Here is a 20,587-nt window from a genome sequence, read left to right on the forward strand (position 1 = left end):
CATCTGCTGCTCTAAAAACATGCTGATTTCTCCTATAGTATGTGGCTGCTGCACTGCTTTTAGCAGTGGAAAAAGGAGTCAATACCATGTTACTGGGACAAAAGGTGTTAACTATAGATGAAATTGCGCATGGCCTTCTTGGCCTCCCATATCTTGTGACTGTAGCATAAATGTCACCAACGAAATGAAGGACAGGATTCAGCACTTGGTATTGAATGATGCATACTTGGACTTTTAGTCTCTTTTGAGTTCCATGTTACCCCAGCTTGGCTGCCACTAGGTCAGCTAATACTACATGCTTCAAACCTAATGTGGCTAAGTCCTCTCAGAGACAGAAGAGATGTTTATGATAGCTTGATCAGTGGAAAACAAGGTTTGTCTTTTATTTCAGATGGAGTGAGGTCAGAAAGCACTACCATTTCTTTTGGCCTTCAGATTTTACAGCTTAGTGTATTTGGCAGCCTAATGCCTATGAGGTATCATAAAGCTAGTTTACCTACCCTGGAAGGTCCAAGTGTATAGATCTGCATACATTTGCAATACTACTCATTACTACTGCACCCAGAGTGACAAGTTTATAATAGTGTTTTACAGAATTAGAAAAACAACCAGTGTTGATATCAGAAGTAGAAAGGTTATAATGATGCAGTAAGAATCCTTGCAAGTACTGAGGAGCTATAGCCCAAATTGACTGTAAAGATGTGGAACTTGGATTTTCACATCCAAATTCAGTTATTTTGACCTGTGATTCTTGCACACTATTACCACACAGAAAGAAAGACTGTTTTCAGGGATCTGCAGATCAAGACAAAAGATGGTTTGCATTGCTAGCAGCTCAGTGGCTATGCTCACTTTAAGATTATAAGTTTAAAGGTAGCAAGCCTGACAATTGCTGTGTTTGTCTGATGTCTCTGAGTGGTGAAAGGTAGTGACTGAAATGTTCTTTCAAGCACATTTTTGGTGAAAGAACTAGTGCATGTATTGTAATAGCCATTTTGGCAAAACAGTTTTAGGTTACTAACTGTCACCTCCAGCTTGCAAGGCAGACGGGAGCAAACATCAAAGCAGTGTCATGCTGGATAGCATTGCAAAAGATAGGCCAGGATACCAGGAAAGGTGGCCATGTAGCATTTTCCACTGTTATATGAGACTCATACGAGGCTTTAATGATCTGGTCTTTCATTTGCATGTTGTATTGAAGAACTGAAGCATCTGCTGTAGTTCCCTTTGTTATCTTCCTTTGGTAACCTTGAGTTATCAGAGCTGTGGATCAAAAGTTCATTATTTCTGCAATTTAGGATAATTCTGTATTGTTCTGTTTGCCTGAAAGAACAAGAACTGACCAGAAAATAGGACACTGGGAAGCTTTACAGGCCTGTGCTCTGCTGCTGGCTTGATCACTGATGTGGACAAATTACTTCTCTCCCCACTTCTAGTGCCATGTCTTACTATTTTGCTTTTAATGTATTGCATGCATGAGCCAGTGAAATTATAGATACTTTCCATTATAATGTATTTGGGCCCAAATTTTACTTGTGAACTTCACTATACTGTAAATGGAAATGAAAGATCTGTTATTTACTCAAGAAATAAAAGCCTTTATTACATTGTAGCAGGATGGAAGGGCTGAAAGAGGACTGAAAGCATTCTTTAGAAAAAAGCTCTGTCCCACAGCAAAAAAAATGTCACCATCTTGTCTACCTTTTCAGTGATATTCTGTTAGAACTAAGCTACCCTGGAAACTGAGTTACTTTAGAAATGGAAGATTAGTTGCATTTTCTACTGCTATGGTGTTCTACCACAGACTTTGAAGGACAATCTTATTCTGCCTCAAGTTCTTTCATGCCTGGGAAGTTCAGGTGTGTGAGGGTACAGTTTCTAAATATGCCTCTGCACCTTTACAGAACACTAAGACATTCTTGCAAGAGAACCTGTATTGAACAGCAGAAATCCTTCTACCTGACAGGTAGCAGTAAGTGCAGAAATTAGTGTCACTTTACTCATTTGTGTTAAAGCCTATGACACTTCAGAAGGTTACCTACATGGTAGCTTAAGAATTAAACAGCTTTCCTGTATCAGATCATCAGGATTTGAATCTTTGTGATGTCCTATATAAAGATCTACACTGGTCATATTTCGTCTTTGCAATAATTATTGTAATTTTAATTTCTTGTGAGAGGAATGAAAAGGGCTGTTATTCTAGCTTGTGCTTCACTATTCTGCATTTCAACAGATGCAAACCTTTGTAACAAGCATTTGTTCTCTTCCATCTCAGTGGCTATAGTAATTAAACACTTTAGAGTACATGTTGATTGAAATCAGAGCAAAAATGAATACTTTGTTTTCAGATAGTTTTTCTAAAACTACAGTAGGGAATTGTGTTGCTTGTATGGAGCCAAACTTTGGCTCTTTCAATTGCACAGGGAACAGAACTACTGCATCAGTTACTCTTCAGGTGCCTTGTCCTGGGTAATGAGCCTCCTGCAATTCATTTGAGAGATGAAGGACAGATGGAGATGTAAGACAAACAGGGGTGCAGCCAGTTTATAATCTGTAATATGTCAAATGAAGAAGAAATCTTGAAGCTTATGCCAAAAAAAACCCTGAGAAGCCCACCTGACACGTTGCCATGCAGACACATTCTGAGTTCAGTCTGTGTTCATGCAATGATGCTGTCTAGGTAATGAGTGATTGTTGCTTGTTCTACCTTCATTAGAATCACTTTGCATGGATGCAGCTAAATTTTTCTCTGACACAGCTCCATAAATGTAGTTAGCTCCTATCAAGCAAGGCTGTGTTTCTGCTCTCTAACCATTTGTGCAACTCACTGTTTTGTAGCATCTGAAGTTGTCCAAAATGTTTTGTAGAAATGCCTTTATTGTGACCCAAGCCATTTTTGTTTGTTTGTTTTGTTTTAGGACATCCTCTGCACCAACTGGAACATTGTATTTCTAGCAACTCAGAGGGATATATTGCTGCTTAGTAAGTAATTTGTATTGATCAGTTTTGACCTTTATTATTTTGTGCAATGAGATTATGCTATGACCTTAGATGACAAATGCACAATTCATTAGGATATTTATGCATATTGTTGCAATCATGAGCCAATAATTAAGTACTTCTAAGACCTCTTCTACACAGAATATGTATTACTGGTAGTTTCTAGTAAGATGAAGAGATACAGCTCTTCTAAGAAAGACACAAGCCTGATTGCCTCTGATAAGGAAAAACTGGTGTCTAATATTGTGTTATATGGTCCCTTGTGCAAGCAAAGTTGATTGACAGCTGGCTGAACATGAGCCGGCAGTATGCCCAGGTGGCCAAGAAGGCTAATGGCATCCTGGCCCTGCATCAAGACTAATGTGGCCAGCAGGAGCAGGGAAAACATTGTGCCCCTGTACTCAGCACTGGTTAGGCCACACCTTGAGTACTGTGTCCAGTTCTGGGCCCCTCAATTTGAGAAGGACATTGAGACTCTTGAACATGTCCAGAGAAGGGCAACGAGGATGGTGAGAGGCCTCGAGCATAAGCCCTATGAGGAGAGGCTGAGAGAGCTGGGGTTGTTTAGCCTGGAGAAGAGGAGGTTTGGGGGAGACCTTGTTGGTCTCCAAAACTACCTGAATGGTGGTTGTAGCCAGGAGGGGGTTGATCTTTTCTCCCAGGCAACCAGCACCAGAACAAGAGGACACAGTCTCAAGCTGCACCAGGGGAAGTTTAGGCTTGAGGTGAAGAGAAAGTTCTTCACAGAGAGAATTGTTAGCTATTGGAATGTGCTGCCCAGGGAGGTGGTGGAGTCACCGTCCCTGGAGGTGTTCAAGAGGGGATTGGATGTGGCACTCGGTGCCATGGTCTAGTAGGCATGAGGTCTGTGGTGACAGGTTGGACTTGATGATCTTTCAGGTCTTTTCCAACCCTATTGATTCTATGATTCTATGAAAGTATATACATAAAGACGAGGTCTAGTTGAAGATTGACCCTCATTTACATACAACTAAAGTTAACTGAAGAGTAATATTCAAGTTGATTAAAATTTTAGGATGATGCAGACTTACTTATGTCTGATGTTAGTCTCCTGAATGATTATATAAGAACTAAGTTTTTACCCTTAATTTCCTCCTGGAGTAATAGCAGTGTTATTTAAAGTTTTCCTGAAGACATCTGTTACTTGGAATGAATATATTTAAGATAAAATGTGTATTAAAACACACAGATTAATCTGCTCTCATGCCTGTCTTTCTTTGAAATGTACTCTGGATCTGAGGAAAATATGTTTGGACTTATCCATTTTTCTCTCTACATTAATCAGTCTTTGAACAGATTCTGAAAGTATGTGCTCCCAGTTCTGAGAAACTTTGCATTGTGTACAACCCTTTTCAGAATTTTCCTGCATTTTTCAGCCTGATGAACTCATGCTGGGAATATGGAATAATCTTAATTTGTTCACCCTCCTCTACATTGGTGTGGATTCAGAGGCTTGCTTTCATTAGTTACATCATTTTGAGCTTTCCTGCTTATTTATCCAGTGATGTCGAATTTAGATTAATACATATAAATGAGAAATACTTTCATCCTACTTACCAAGTTACTTAAATATTTAGACCATAACAATGTCATGTCTATTGTATTTTGTAATTCCTTTCTACCTATCTTTATTCCCTTTCATCTGAATCACTTATTGGAGCATCCCCTGATCCTGCTAGCTGCTGTTTGGAAATTCCTTTGCATAGATCTACAAATATTTTCTTTGTGCGGATGATGGTCTCTTCTCCCAGGCACCCAGTACCAGAACAAGAGGACACAGTCTCAGGCTGCACCAGGGAAGGTTCAGGTTGGATATTAGGAAGAAGTTCTATACAGAAAGAGTGATTGGCCATTGGAATGGGCTGCCCAGGGAGGTGGTGGAGTCGCCATCATTGGAGGTGTTCAGGAGGAGACTTGATGGGGTGCTTGGTGCCATGGGTTAGCTGTTTGGGTGGGTTGGATTGGTTGATGGGTTGGACGTGATGATCTTGAAGGTCTCTTCCAACCTGGTTTGATTTATTCTAAATAAAGGTTATTCTAAATATTTCAGTGGCAGCTGTTTGCAAACAAATACTTGCTGCAGAACTGTCCTAGAACATTTTGACCAGCACTCAGAAGTGTGAAAGTTGAAAATCACTTTAGTGGGTTTGGATCCAGTATAGACACATCAAACGTAGTGCAGACATGGCTGTGGATACCTCAGGGCTCTTCAGAAAACATAGCAGACAGGAGCCAATGTCAAAGTATTCTTCTTCTAAGTCACTTTTTTTTTTTTTTTTTTTTTTTTTTTTTTAAATTAGCCGCAAATTTCCTAACCTCAAACTTTCAAGCACATTCTTTCATGGTCTTTGGTATATGTGTTATACATCTGGTATCTTGTTTTTATATTCAAGTCAATGTAACTGGATCAATTTATTTCTCTTGAAGATTATCTTCTGCATATGAATAATAACGTGGCAACTAAAACATGGAACAGCTTTAGGCAATACTCTATATTTGTATTCAAATGGACATTACATAATAAAGATCTTTTTATGTATCTTCACAATGGTACCTATGACTGTACAGGTATCCTTTTTGCTTCTTGCTCAGCATGAGGGCTTGCACTAAATAAATTGTATTGAAGTAAAAGTTTTTGCATGTAGGAGATATGAATCTGAAGATGTGGCTGAATGTGTTTGGCTTTTGTTTTCTTTCCTGCCACTCCTTTCTTTTTTTCATTTTGAACTCTGCAGTATGACAGGTTGTTTGTTAAGGTAAAATGCTTGGTAACTACTGTGTTTTTAATTTAAATGACTAGATTTAAAGCAAGTGGATGCTTAAATTGGAGTAGATTGATGGCTACATCAACTGAATGGAATTACAGAGCACTCAGGAATCTTTAGTCAGTTACTACTCCATCAGTTGGATGCTCCAATCTGCAGAGTATTAGCAAGTCCACTGGAAAAGATGCTCTGACAGATGGCTAATTGAAATGTGGAAAATGCATATCCTGCCATGGGCTTAGGCTGGAGCCTTCTGCCCACTTTGCAGGACAGCTCCCATTGCGGAGCTGTGATACAACACAGTGTGTGAATTGTCCCTATGTTTCATTATCTTTCAGTGCTTCTCTACTCCCTGCAGCCATCTTTGATAGGTGATAATCAAAACACTCAAGGACATCCTATAAAATTCCAAGTTTGGGCTGCTGGAGATTGTACAAAAATCTTAATACTGGGATCTTCTGCCACTTGCTACAGTCCTCTCTGAAAACAGACAGTTATCTGTTTCTTTTTGTTTGTTTGTTTTTGTTTTTGTTGTTCATTTGTTTGAATTCAAATAGACTTCTAAAATAATAATAATGCAGCCGTAGTAGCTCCCATTTTAGCAACATCTGTGTACAGATGTATAGTGTTAAGCAACAGTTCCTGGACATTTATTATTTTAGCAGGATTACAACTCCTGCTCTGGAGACATAATAGCATAATGCATCAGTTCAGTGCTTGGCAGCCTGGAATTTCCGACAATGCTATGAAAGCAAAGAACAACAATTTCCCTTTGATCTCTTTGGTAAGTGTAAATACCTCGTCCTCGGTCAAACAAAAACCAAATCTCCTAAGAAAAAATTAAAAACATAAATATTTTTGACCAAGCCATAGAAGAAAGATTCAGCCTTTTCCTTTCTTTTCCAGGTGTTAATGTTTTGGTTCAGGTTGGGTTTTGGTGGGTTTTGTTTGTTTGTTCTTGTTGTTTTTTTTTTGTTTTTTTTTTTTTGTGTGTGTGTGGTTTTGTTTGTTTGCTTGCTTTTGGTGTTTCTTTTGTTTGTTTGTGGGCTTTTTCTTTTGATTTGTTTTCAGAAAAATCAGGAATGAAATTGTCAGTCTAGATGTATTACTCCAGATGCACAAACCTTCTAAATATTTTCAGGATGTTAGAGCCCTTGCTGATGTTTAGACACACTAACTGAGCATGCCTGTAGACATACCTAAGTAAATTCTAAGCTAGTGAGCTAAAAATAAACCCTCTGTGCTTGTTTCACCCTGGGGAAAAGATTGTGTACACAGTAAGAACCCACCCAGAGAGACAAAACACTTCTCAAATAGTTACAGAAATGCCCAAGTACTTCTCAAATACCACCCAAAAAGTGATTTGAAAGAGAGCTCACCATGCTTGTACTTCTAGGCAGAGATGCAGATTTCGTGGCTGGCATTTGTTTGCTTTGAGAAATCATAATTTCTACAGGCAAGCCAGTTCTTGTTCTGCATGAGGCACCATTGTCAAGTGACCTGAGAGAATGACTTGTATCCAGGGACAAGGATTTCTCTAATTTGCGCGTTCGTGCTCCAGCCACAATGTCGTCACTTCTCAGACTCTCTAAGTCTACTTCTTCATGGGTTTTCCCATCTAGAATGTTCTCTTTCCAGCTTTCAGAAGAGTTTCTCTTAATATGCAAATCATCTAGGCTTCTCACACTGGTTGGAAAGGTATTTTTCAGTTTAGCAGCTCGGTATGCCCTCAGGCTCATGGGATCAAGCACTCTGAAAGTAACTTCATTAATAAATTGAGAGAATTTGAGTTTAGCTTCTATTTTTTCTTCCACAACAGACAATGAGCTTGATGATCCTTGACTTACCAAGCTCAAATCAGATGCAGAGGAACTGCTTTTCTTGTGAGTCTTCTTCTGCCTCTGGAGCTTTTGGCTTATGTTTCCCACTTCTGCTGGATGAAGAGAAGAGTGTTCCAGTCTGTGGATTTTTTCACCCCCTTTCTGACAGTGCTTTGATCGATGGGGTCGATAGCCTTCATCCTTATTTTTGCTTTTAACAAAGCTTTTAGCTTCTGACCTTGTGCTACCCTGTAACTCAAAGCTGTCCTCACTGGAGCTGCAGCGTTTTGAGTAACTGTTCATTGTCAAATCTCCAGAGAGTTTCCTCTCCACATCAGTTCCTACTTCTGCTACACATTCGGTGGTGGATGCACTGGATGCTCTTTCTTCAGTCACCCTGCCAACCCCCTCTTGCTTGGTTGATTTTCCAGGCACAGCTCCCTCTGGCTTAACAGAGGAAATGGAGCCCTTTGATTGTGACTCCATTTAATTTTGTGTCTGTATGTCATCTGCCATCAATGAAAGTGGCATTCCCATAAATCCTTCTCTATCTTGTAAGACAACAGGCATGACTTTGAAAGGCATAACAGTGCTGCCACCACACTTTATCCCATATGCATCCCAAATTATCAATACTGCATTTTAATTAGCCATACTAATGAACAGAATCTATAGGACATGCAAATTTTCCAGGGTATTGAGTGCCTGGAGGATGAGTATGGCTTTGATTGATCCAAAGCAGCATATGATACATTCCTGTCTGTTGAACTGGAAACCGAACTACCACAATGTAGATCAATTCTTACTAAGTAAAGTCTGGGGTGGTTGTGTTTCAGGGCTTTTTAAAATCCAATCATAGAGAAGGTCATGCTATATTGTCCTGATGCTGCTAGTGCTCGCTATTCTATTAGAAAGCTAGGTGACAGATCTCATAGACCCAGAAAGGCAAAAGAGAATGTGATTCTCACTTTCTGTCTGGCTTTTCTTGCCATATTTTTCATTCTAAAATATTTTTTAAAGGTCTGAATCAAAAGCAAAGTGCAATATTTCAGCTTTGTAAGTGAGTCTGGAGTGATGGCTTCTTCCAGTACATTGAATGTGAAGCTGTTCTTACTCTTTACTGTCCTTATACACAGGCGAGTCTAAACTATGACGTGCAGGACTTCTGTGTTTGCTTTGTGCATGTGAGAGCTAGCCTAAAGGCTAGTTTGAGTGAGGTTAGGAGCCATAGTCTGACTTTATGTAGTGGGTTGAAAATTCCCCCCAACATAAAATTGCCCAGTTAGAAAGCAAATGAAGCTGTATTTGCAAGCAAAATTACAATCTAAATATGAAATGCAAGGAATATGTACAAAATATACAATATTTATATATATTTACAATTTATAAACAACACAAGAACCCCCCTGGCAAAACCAGGGGGCTACTACTAGCTTCCCACTCCCTGCTCCCTTCCCTCCCCCTGTACACCTGACGAGAGAAAGAGCAGAGTCGTTTGTTAGTACTTAGCCACAACAAAACAATGCAGCCAAGGTCAGCAAAGCCAGCAGAAGCCAGAGCTAGTATCTGCTAGAGTGAAGGAAGCCAAAAAGAGAGAAATTAGTGTACATATACCAACTTTGTTAGTAGTCAGACAAATGGGATTATTTGGAATTTATCATTATTTTCCTTTTTACATCCAATAGTAATTTACTTACATTCTACCACTTTCTGTTCAAGATCTGTGGAAAATTTTCTAGGCACAGCCTAAAAACACCACACTTCATAATCATTGTGAAATTTTGAAGTGTTCTGATGATATGCTGGTACAGGAATTGACCAGAGAATGCACTGACTGAATAAACTCAAAATTATTTTTCTGCATCTCCTTAATTTAGCATAAGAGTAAAAGCGAGTAATCTGACCCTTTTTTTCGCTTACACCGCTGTAATTGCCACCACCACTGTTTTCTGGCTGATGAAATGCCGCAGGTGGAGACAAGGAGAAGCAAATCACAAGCAGAAACCTTAAACACTGGGGGAGAGTGACATGAGGATACCTGCAATGGATTGAGGAGTAGGAGAAGGGATCAAGGAATGGTAAAAATGTCAGTGAAGAGCACATACACATCTGACAAGTCAGAGGCAGCTTGGGTTGAAATGCAGTTCTATAGGCTTTTGGAGTGGCCGTTATACTTAAGTTCCTCGTTACAAGTTACTTTGCCCACTGCACAGAATTTATTGTCTCCACACTGGTAATTTCAGGACTCATTTTAACCATAGTTCATAAAAGCTGCTGAAGTGTTTCAAATCACTCAAATTAACATAGTAAGTATTAATTTTGCAAATAACAGGAGGACAGGATGATCCTTTTAACACATCAGGAATCAATTGCTTTTACTGGAATTACTTTCTGAAATGCTGTCATATTGTCTATGGGACTGTGCCATTTCACTGAATGTTACAAACATTATTGTGATCACAGAGACAATATGGCTTTAAATGCATAAATCCTGCTCACACCATCTTTTTTTAGATGCATTTATTCCTCTCTCACCCGGATCTGAATGTTGGCAGTTTAAAGGGCTGACAAATGCTTTCTTACTGTCAACACAAAGGTTTTCATGACCTTTTCAGTGCAGTGAGGAAACAATACAGCAATACTCTCTTCTTTGTAAAGCCAGAATTAAGGGCTTTTTCAGTATGTCATAATACAGACTCCTACAAACTTGTGGTTGCTCATTGAAGGAAACAGGATTCCCCAAAGAGGTAGCTAATGTATCTCAGGTCTTTTGCCTTGTAGGATCCATTAGAGCTTGGCAAAGTGTGAGTTCTGCAATTTTAATTGACTTTATCAACACGTCTGTTTCAGAAACAGAGCAAGCCTCATTGCTGAGCCAGAATCTGTAATGGGTTGCACATATTTTGAGAAGAGCTTTTTTATTCATGAAGGACTGGGCTCATTTGTGCGTGAACAAAGCTGTGTTAACTACAAGCACCAGTTCAGCTGTCCTGTGCATATGTGCAAATGTTAAGATGTGAATCTGACAGAAGTCTGCGACATAACCAGAAAAATGGCTCATGTAATTGTCTTCTATTGTCAGGAATGAGTCAATTTGTTCTGAAATATGTCATCTATATAGGACACAAACACAACTTTTTAAAAAATACAACACATATCAGGGTATGAGTCATAGGTAACATAGGTAAGGTATATAATCCACTGCTTGTGGGTTCTTATAGTGCTTATATTGCTGCTTCTCTTGCTTCAGATGATTTTTGCCTAATAAGTTCAGATATATGACAGATATCAAATTATTAAGGAAAGAAATTAAGCCTCAAATTATTAAGAGCAACAACAACAAAAAAGCTATAGCTGCAAAATGACAACTAAGTTATCTTACCTGAATTATCTTTTCATGTCAATCCCTTTAAATATTGATTGGAATAAGATTATAACAACAATAATTATTCAGTGGGCCTCCTTAAATAAATTCACTGCAAAAATCACCAGATATTACCTGAATCACAAAAGTTATTTCCACTAGTCACATGTACAAACAGAAAAGCTCAATATTAAATCAAAATTGCTTAAGAATCTGAACTATTTGATAATGATTTGATGTTCATCATTTATCTTCCATGTCAAGTGACTCACTTTTTAAAATGTTAAATTATTTTACCTTATATATCTAAATCTTTTTGAAGACATTGCTCATAAAAAGAATTTCTTATTCCAGTGCAAACAGGTATGTCTGTGAATAGCTATGTGTTGCTGCAGTAGTCTGAGCTGTACTCAACAGAACAAATATCTTCATAGAGCTCAAATTCTGTAATTTCTCGCTACAATGTGCCTCTACTATGCAGTTGTTTGCCTTATTTCCAGGTTCTAAAACTGTCATATTAACATTAAAATGCTCTTAAGCATTAATTTTGCTCTGTTTTAGAAGTGATGGTCACAATTGTTGGTATAACACAATGTGCCTGTGCAAAATCAATTCAGAAGTGATACAACTGATAGACATCAATGTAAATAAGATGTCTTTTGTTAGCAGCTCTTCTATTATGCTGTTATGTGACCTTTGATGAACACCTGCACTTTCTTTTGTAGCTATACTTAACTGTCCTTAAAATTGTGGAAGGACTATCTTTTTCTCTGCACTGGTACACAATCTTGTATAAGGAGACCCTTGTCAGTGTGACGTCTCTAGGTACTATCAAGACTCATATAATGGTAATTCATAAGTGAGCCATTTCCTGAGACTCAGGTAGATCCAGTTTGTAATTTTGTGTGGTGCTAAGATGTTGTGTGGTGCTAAGATGTTCTGTGGTGCAAAGGCTAAGATATTCTATTTTAGTTTAGTGTTAATATAAGACTATAAACAGAGCAACAATACTGATCCTTTCCTGCTAAGCTGACTGCTGAATTATACCTAAGATCAGATCTTAAATGGGACTTTCAAATCACATCTTAAATGGGACTTTCATATCACATCTTAAATGGGACTTTCACAATGATTCAATGCTTCATTTGACAAGATTGGGACTTTTCTAGTAAACTTGTTACTTAGGAAAACACATTAAGATTTTTCTAAATAGTAACTTGGTCTTATTTATATTCTGAGTGTCATTTTGCACAGATATTATTAGAAACTGCATATTTTGTATAAAAATGGAGCATAACAGACTTACCTGCAAATATGACTTGATGCAATGTAATGTCTTAACAGACCACTGTCTCAAGATTTAAAATGGAAAGCTGAGTTTTGTGGGAATTAAGAAATATCCCTATTTGTTAGACTTCAGGAGACTTTAATTTTTGCTAATAGTATCAAATCAAATACAAGCTGTCTTGTATTTGCTGCAGTAGGTTGTTATGACAACCAGAAGTTTCTTTGTGTTGAGCTCTGGAAGATACGATCATTTTTAGGTCAAAGCAGACAACATTCAACAGTTCTTGTACTAAAGAAGCATGCAAGGTTTTTTTATGTCTAAAATTATGGCTTTTGATGCATTAACAATAATTTCAGCAGATTATGTTTTAAAAGTAAACAAGTTTAAATGTGACGAACTTTGACATACATACAAATTTATTTTGGTTAATAATGAAAAAAACCCACAAAACCAAACAACCAAGTATAAATCTGATTTTAAACAGCATTAAGGTTTGTTTGAATTGCAAATAAGGTTGGTTCCAGAGCCCTTTTTGTAGCCAGTAGACTCCAGGATTTTAGATCAATAATTACACTGTGCTGTTCTTATTACAGCAATGGGTGAATTTTTCCACTGTAGTGGAGTCTATTTCCTACATGTTATTTTATTTCTATTTCCAAGTCAACCTTTCAGATGGTCAGAAATACTGCCTGAGCACCAGAGCCAAACCCACCAGAGTTGGCAGGGTATAGAGAATTTAGAAGTTTTCAGTTTTCACTACAGATGTGTCAGTCCTTCAGCATACAGTCCACTCTCAAAAGAGCTATGTCCCAACTCTTAGAGAGTCCATTCTTGTTCAGATATACTCTTCCCTCCTGCCGTTAATGAAAATTTTATCACATCTCATCCACTACTGTTAGTATTTAATGCACTTCATTGTGGAGTGTTTTATGGAACCTTTCTGCATTACCATTAAGTTTGTCCCTTTAAATAATACAGATGCTCCACTCTGGGTTTCTTTAAGCAGATGGTTTCTTTTTCCTTTTTTTTTTTCCTGTAGTGGTTGCCAAGCACTAATTTGCTTTTAATACAAGGTTGTCTAGCCCGCTTTCTTCAGCAAGACAGTGTTAGTCTCAGCATTGTTTTATTTAATTATTCTCTCAGAAAGTGCATTGCTTTTCTGATTTAATAGTAATAATGTCTATTTCTTGGATGCTAGGTGTTGCATAGCAAAAATTCCATTTCTTTAAACATTACCTTTGCCATCTTTTTATTTTGTTTTAGAACAAATAATTTCTAATGGACAGGCAATGTAGCCAGTATTTCCTGTAGTCATTTTGCCTCACTAGGTTTCACTTGAAAGTCTTGTAGACCTAAGGGAAATTCCAGCATACATTTGCTGTAACTCTGTAAGATCTAAATGTCTTTAGGATCAGTACAATGAAAGTTCAGTTCCTTCATTTTAATGAGTGATTGTTAGTGGGAATGAATTAAAAATCTTTAATTCTTTTTTTTTTTTTCTTTATAACTTATTCGTAGGTCTGTAACATGTAAAGACAAACAGAAAATTGCACCAATGCTGCTACCATTAAATCAGGTTTTATTGGCATGAAAAAAAGGATGTGGGAAAGTATGATGGTGTCCCATACACTAGAGACATTTAAGAAGCTCATGCTTCTATGCAGGAAACTGCATGGTGGACAGCACCTGCATCCAACCTTGACTCTGAATCTAATGATCTAAAGTATCTAAATTCCTCTAAATTATCACTAATCTGCTTCTCCACTCTGATGTGAAAAACATGTCTGTCTTACAGCTGCAGACTGACCAAACACAATGCAACAAATTGCTATGCCATCTTTCTTGCCAAAACTCACAAGTCTGATTAATTTAATTTAATTTAATTTATAGCTGTATACCAGACAGAGCTGTGCTAAGCCTGTAGGAAGTGTTGAGCATGTGTATAAGAAGTGAGGAGAGATGATGTTTAGCATAAATCCTGTGCTCACCCTGAAAACAGTCACTGTTCTCTGACAAGATCTGCATCTGCAGTCAGCCATTCATTTGCTATGCAAGCTACATTTACACTTGTAAAACATAATTAAAAACTGAAGAAGAGGCAAATGTAGAGAGAAAAGGCTTCAATATATCTATCTTTAAATTACTGTAATGGAAGCATAACAGAAGAGCCTATTCAACACAGGTCCTTACTGCATTCAGTAGAATACTGTGCCTTCCATCACTGTGCAAGCAGCCAAATTAGTATCAGCTGTGACCCATTGGCTATTGTGTTGTCTGTTTCTTAGCAGTAGAAAATTTCACTGTGGACTCATGTTGCTGTGTATATTTTTTAAGCTGCTCAAAGAAATGTACCAGGCACTTGCAGCACTACATAATGACATTTCACTACCCTTAATTCCAAGGGATTTTTCCCTTTCATTCACTCATGAAGAAAAATTTTAGTCTTGCTGAGAAAAGCCAGTAAAATGAAGTTGTAAACTGTGATCTTTTTCCAAGGACATTAAGTGATCTTTTATTTATCCACAGTTCAGAAGATGGACTGCTTTCAAGAGAGGAATACAAACTATCTACAATATAGGAAACAGATTCATGATTTAGTTAGGCCACGTTTCAGAGCATTTTCTCCATGTTAGAACTTCTTAGTAATAAAAGATTGTGATATCACCTGCCTGAGTGTTTGTTGTCCTCACATGAGAGAAATGGAGATTTCTAGCTAACAGAAGATGAATAACAGGTTCTTTATTAGATTAGTGTTTGCTGATCAACCGCAACTGCCTACCTTGACTGTGAAGGAATCTTCAAAGCATTTCCTGTCCTCTGCCACCATCATCTTTTTCTTTCTCAGCTTCTGCTTTAGCCAACTGCTCCATGAGATCTTCTTCACGTGTTGTCCTTTCTTTGTAGCCGTGCTGTAGGATGGGTAGAGCTGTAGGTCATCTGCATTATACTAGCATTTAATTTTCTGTCTCCAGTTCACTTTGTAGTCAGTTGGTGGAAAGAGAGCAAACTAACTAATCCTGAGAATACACAGATGAGGAGTCTTAGTTTCTTCCACTGTTCCTTGAACATGTGTGTTTTTAGGAAAGTGTCAAATCTTTTGAGTCTATTTTTAAACTCATTCTTCATTAAGGTAGGATGGCAATGTCATGTGGCTTTTCCAATTAGGTACCCAGTTTTCCTCATTTTACTCCCCCTTTTTTCTCTTCCTATTTCACAGCCCTTATATCCTTTCATTATTGTTATTCTTATTTGGCAAAAAGAAGAAGAAAAGGCATAAGAAAATTTAAGACAGTAGAGAACTAAAGTGAACGGAAGAATGGAATTTATTTCTCATGCAAAGTCAGACTTGGAACAAAAATACAATTCCTGTTTCTTCAGGTGGAACGAAAATAAGTCCCACCCCCTGAATTCTGCTTTACTAAAATAACCAAACAAAGAAAAAAAATCACAGAAAACAAACAAAACAAAAAAACCCCAAACAAACAAACAAATCCAAAAGAGAGACCAAAAAAAAAGAACCCACCAAAACCCAAACCAACAATATTGTCCATACCAATTTAATTTCCTTTACTAAATCCATTTCTACTTTGATGCTGGATGCCACAGTGTGCAAGACCTTGCTATCAATGAAGCCATATGACATCCCTTTTTGATGTGATACCATGCTACTAGTGAATTATTAAGGCTACCTGAAGTCCATACCAGTCATACTCCCAGGAGTACTGAAGAGATCTTTTTAAGAGAGATTTTCCTTGTCATCTTTTTCACATCTGCAGCAATATGTAATTCTATTAATTATATACTAAAAATAGAGGAAATTTTAAGACTGTGAGGGAAGACTTTGTCAAATGTATAAACCACAAAGTAAATGTCAATGTATAAACCACAAAGTATGTTAGACTGAGATGTTCAAATGCACATGACAAAAATTCACAGTACCTTGCAGCAGGTCATAACCCTGGGGGCTTTGACTTTCATTAGAACAATACACCTATACACGGTTTGTGAGATTTGATTACGATTATTCTTTTGGAGGATTAGGAAACCACAAGGGGTAAAGAAGAAATGAGCCTTTTCGTCTAGGTAGTGCTGCCTCCTTGACCATGAAGTAAAAATTTCCCTTTGTCGGCCTCATAAATACAGCCCCCTTCCTCCTTCTCACCTTTCTAATCTAATAATACCAATTATAACTTCCTCTTGTTGCTGAATAGTAATAGCTGTGAAATCAATGCTTGTTAGTAGAGTTACTACTCACTGATGCCTCCTTTAGTCTTGCAGAGATGGTACCACAAATTTTACTACTTACTGGCATTTTTATAACTGTTCTTTTTTTCCCTAAGATTTGAAGAAGAACTGTGGGATGCCAGACTAAACCTCTCTGTTATTAGCTTCTAATTAATAGGCTGGTCAGAGCTGGCCTAGGAAGCTTAGTGTTGCTTGCAAAAGGAAACATTATTATTTGCCATAACTACAACACAGTAATTTTGTTATATGTGCTTTCATTATTTATTGCTCCCTATGCATAATCTGCCAAAGACTTTCTATTTCTCTTACACAGTAAATAAGGAAATGGTTGTTCCAGTTCCGTGCTTCAGTAGTCCTAGAAGTTTGCTTAAAAAAGCTTGCCTGCATTTAAATGAGTTGACTTGGCAGTATACTTTTAAATTTGTTGTTATGAAGAATTTAAAAAAAACAACCTAGGAGACATAAATTGTAAATTCTTGACTTCTGTTGTCATGGGATCTTGGGGAATGGATAACTTGAGCAGGAGGAATTTATGTCGTTTTCTGTGGAAGTTCACTAAATGATCTTGAAGGTCTCTTCCAACGTGGTCCTATTCTTTCTATTCTATTCTATTCTATTCTATTCTATTCTATTCTATTCTATTCTATTCTATTCTATTCTATTCTATTCTATTCTAAATAATTTGCCTTTTTTCAGAGTATTTTTACCTACATAAAAATTATGGTAAATAATATTATGTGGATGTATAAGCAGTGTTTGTGATAGAAGTTTCCAGGATATTCGTAGCAGAGCTGTAATATCTCAGCTGCAGCTACAATACAGTTTTCGTGGGTGCTGCAAACCTGCATGTTTTCAATCAGAGTTGTGTGCCATGGGAGCTGGTGCTAAGCAGCTAGGGCTAAATAAGAAAAAAAAATGCCTGAGTGTGGATAATGGTGTGTTTGCACACCAAATGGAAAGACAGCACTGTGGTTTGCCAATTCCTAAGTCCTTTCTGCACAGCAGTTGCAGCTTAAACATGAAGCAAAATCTTGGGGGTTATTTTTCTCCCCCTGCAACTCCCATAGCCCCACTTAATTTCATTACATTAAAGAGACATGTTCATAAGAGCTGTTTAAATACTCTTGCAGAAAGCATGCTACAGTATGTGCTGTTTGTTTTGGCAAAAGACGTGTTTATGTGCTCTCTAACACAAGCGACTATTTAATCGACGCTCACTTGGGTTTAACAATGATTGACTAATATTTTGTATCATTTTACAAAGACAACCATTACAAATCGTTTTCTCCAGATTTTTACACAAACCTGTCATAGGGTTAATGTGTACATATTAGCTTTATTAATAATAATAATGATGCTGACTTTTCTCTTTCTTAAAGATAGTAAATATTTTTTTCAATTTCATACTTAATGGGTAGAAGAATATTCAGAATACATATTCCAGTCCTGATGAGATCAAACAGATATGTTCTATGATGTGTATTATGCAAATAAAAGATTCATTACTCATATTTAAAAACCTCTATCATGAGAGTCAATTATAAATCATTCCATTAGCTTTCTGGCTCTGCATCTTTGGGAATCTTTATTCATATAATCTGCTGTCTTGTGCCTTAATATACTAAATATTTCCTTTTTGAAGCAGTAATGTCTGCCAAATGAAACAACAGAGCAGGTTAGTTTCTGTTTAAAGCAGGCATTCCGTTATCATATTGCAGCACCACTAATTCAATGCTGAAGACTTCACTACCTGTTATATATTTGAAATAAAAAAACCCAAACAAATATGCAAATATGCTATAAAGAGAAAACAATACTTACTTGAGAAGGATTCTGCAATCTTTGTTCTGCTAGTCCACAGACTGAAATGATAGAGACAGATTTAGAAGTAGCTCATTAGGTGCATGCTGCTTCTACAGTTACAGCTTTTCTTTTTCTTTTTCTTTTTTTTTTTTTTTTTTTAACTGAAAGTAGGATCGTTTTCTTTTAATGAAGCCAGTACAGAATGATATGCTGTCCATGTTGCTATGAGAGCATAAGCTTGCAGAGCAAAGTCAAGCAGTTGCAGAACAACTTACCAAGGGTCATTTGCTATCAACTTCCTAGGGCTTTTCTGTGTAGTCACAAACTTTAACAGCATCAAGAAGAGCCACGGTATGTCACAAATGCAGGAAATTACTGGTTAGTCATGTACACTTGAGATTGAAAGTGATTGAGTCAGTATTGTTTGTGAATATAAGTAGAATGCTGCATAGAGACAAAATCTTTCAACTGAAACACCCACTGAATTCCCTTAAGGGACTAGGCACTGATAAAGTACAATACCTGCTACTTTCCTTTGCTCTGCTAGCTCCAGCCCTGAGAAAAGAGTGTAGCAACTGCCCTAATGGGATCACACAGGTGTTAAGAACTACTTATTTTGGATTGCCTTTGATATTTCGGGAGGGGAAAAAAATTAAGCATCACACTTTTGAATGTACACAGACAATTGCAATTATAAAGGCATGCAATTATGGCTGTAAAATCATCCATGTGTATCTACATATTTAATACATACAGCCATACATACTTTTGGAGTTTCAAGATGTCACCATTTAAAGTGTTTTTGTTAGAATTCAGCCTCTGTGTAAGTCAACACAAATATATACTTTGTGGTCCAATAGTCAATTATACCTGCAGTTTTTCACTACAGATAAGAAACTGTCTTTTGAAAATAGCCATGCATTTTGAAATGTTCTGCTTTAAATTGTTCTTTGCACAAAATTGGGTTTGGCTAGAGAGAGATCTCTGATGTATTTATCAATTAGAAATCACTGTGAGTAATCAGGTTTTGGCTTATCCTGCTTTGGTTTTCCCAAAAGACTAGACCTTTCATCTCTAATGTGAACATCAAGGTGAACTGTGTTATCACTCATGCTCTTCATCATTACCTTGGCAGCCTGAGATGGGTGGGATGGCAAATGGTCAGCCACACCTCCATGCCTTGACTTGAAAGAATATAAGGTGTCAGGGGAATAGGAAGGATGGCTGACTACATTAAGTTATTGCACTGATGCTGTTGAGTCCCTACATACATCACAGATGTTGTGGAAATGCTCAGGAACTTCCCCTTACAGTTGCTCCTTGTCAGCTGTCAGGAGATTTGGTTTATTTCTCACACTAAGTTTTGAACTTTGAATAATGTGCAAGACTTGGGTGTTCAAGAAGGTGTATCTTCCCAGTATCCTAAAGACAAACTCCTAACATCAGCACTTTCCATTCACCACTGAAAAAAACCAATACCACCACACCTTGCCTCTTAAAAGGCAACAATTAATGCCTCTAGACTGACACTGAATCCAAAACTCATCAGAAGCTCCTGAAATTGAGCACTCCCTGCCTCTAACAGCTGCAAGATACAGACATAGAGCTGATGTTTCTGTCTCACAAGACCTGGTGACTTCAATAGTAGAATGACTCCTGTAGCCGTAAGACCTTGCAACCACATCCCTGTTTGTGTTCCCATTTGATTTAACCACTGGTGGCATGGAAAATTTGGGTTGTTTTGTTTTGCTTTTACCTGCAGATAGGCAGTTATTATATAGCAGAACCTCCTGGTTATTATATACCAGGACATGTGTATCAATGAGCTGATAGGAAAGGAAAGGAAACACAACTTAATTCAAAGTCCTGTATGGATACCCCTTTGCCTCTGGGTCTTACAGGTGTAAAACTGGTTGTTTTTTCCAGGTCCATCCCAAATGCATCCAATGAAATTCCAGTTCTAATTTCCAAGAAAGTTTCTGTCATGAACTACAAGTAAACTGTATTTTTCTGCTACCTCATTTTTTCATCTTCTTGCTTTCATTTTCCTTTTGCACACTATACAGTGTTGTACCAAAGAAGTCTCCTTTCACTTTCTGCCTCTCCTTGAGTAGAGCTTTGTTGTGAATCCATAATCCTATTGTGAATTCCTGTACAGGAAACATGAAGCATTTCATAATGAATGGCTGGCACAGCCACTGAACTTGGGAAAAGATATAGAATTTATGATCACTAGCCTGGCTGAGAAAACAGTGATATGACTGATTCTAAGTATATCTTG

The 20,587-nt window shown here is 37.5% G+C and overlaps 1 protein-coding gene across 5 annotated transcripts in view; it reads right to left on the reverse strand.

The window, feature by feature from the left end:
* BEGAIN (brain enriched guanylate kinase associated) overlaps positions 1 to 20,376 on the reverse strand; it is a 168,688-nt gene extending 148,312 nt beyond the window's left edge. For 2 of the 5 annotated variants that reach the window (XM_068160133.1, XM_068160132.1), the window contains exon 1: positions 7,634 to 7,946. In XM_068160133.1, the coding sequence (XP_068016234.1) occupies positions 7,634 to 7,909 (276 nt within the window). In that variant the 5' untranslated portion in view covers positions 7,910 to 7,946. Of the gene's footprint in view, positions 1 to 7,165; positions 7,947 to 15,037; positions 15,168 to 18,324; positions 18,366 to 20,323 lie in introns of those variants that run through there. The other 3 variants (XM_068160131.1, XM_068160129.1, XM_068160134.1) reach the window with 2 other exon arrangements.
* Between the last annotated feature and the right edge of the window lie 211 nt (positions 20,377 to 20,587).

This window comes from Melanerpes formicivorus, unplaced genomic scaffold (assembly GCF_026170545.1).
Source record: "Melanerpes formicivorus ecotype bairdi unplaced genomic scaffold, bMelFor1.0.p_v2 SCAF_48, whole genome shotgun sequence".
Lineage (NCBI taxonomy): Eukaryota > Metazoa > Chordata > Aves > Piciformes > Picidae > Melanerpes > Melanerpes formicivorus.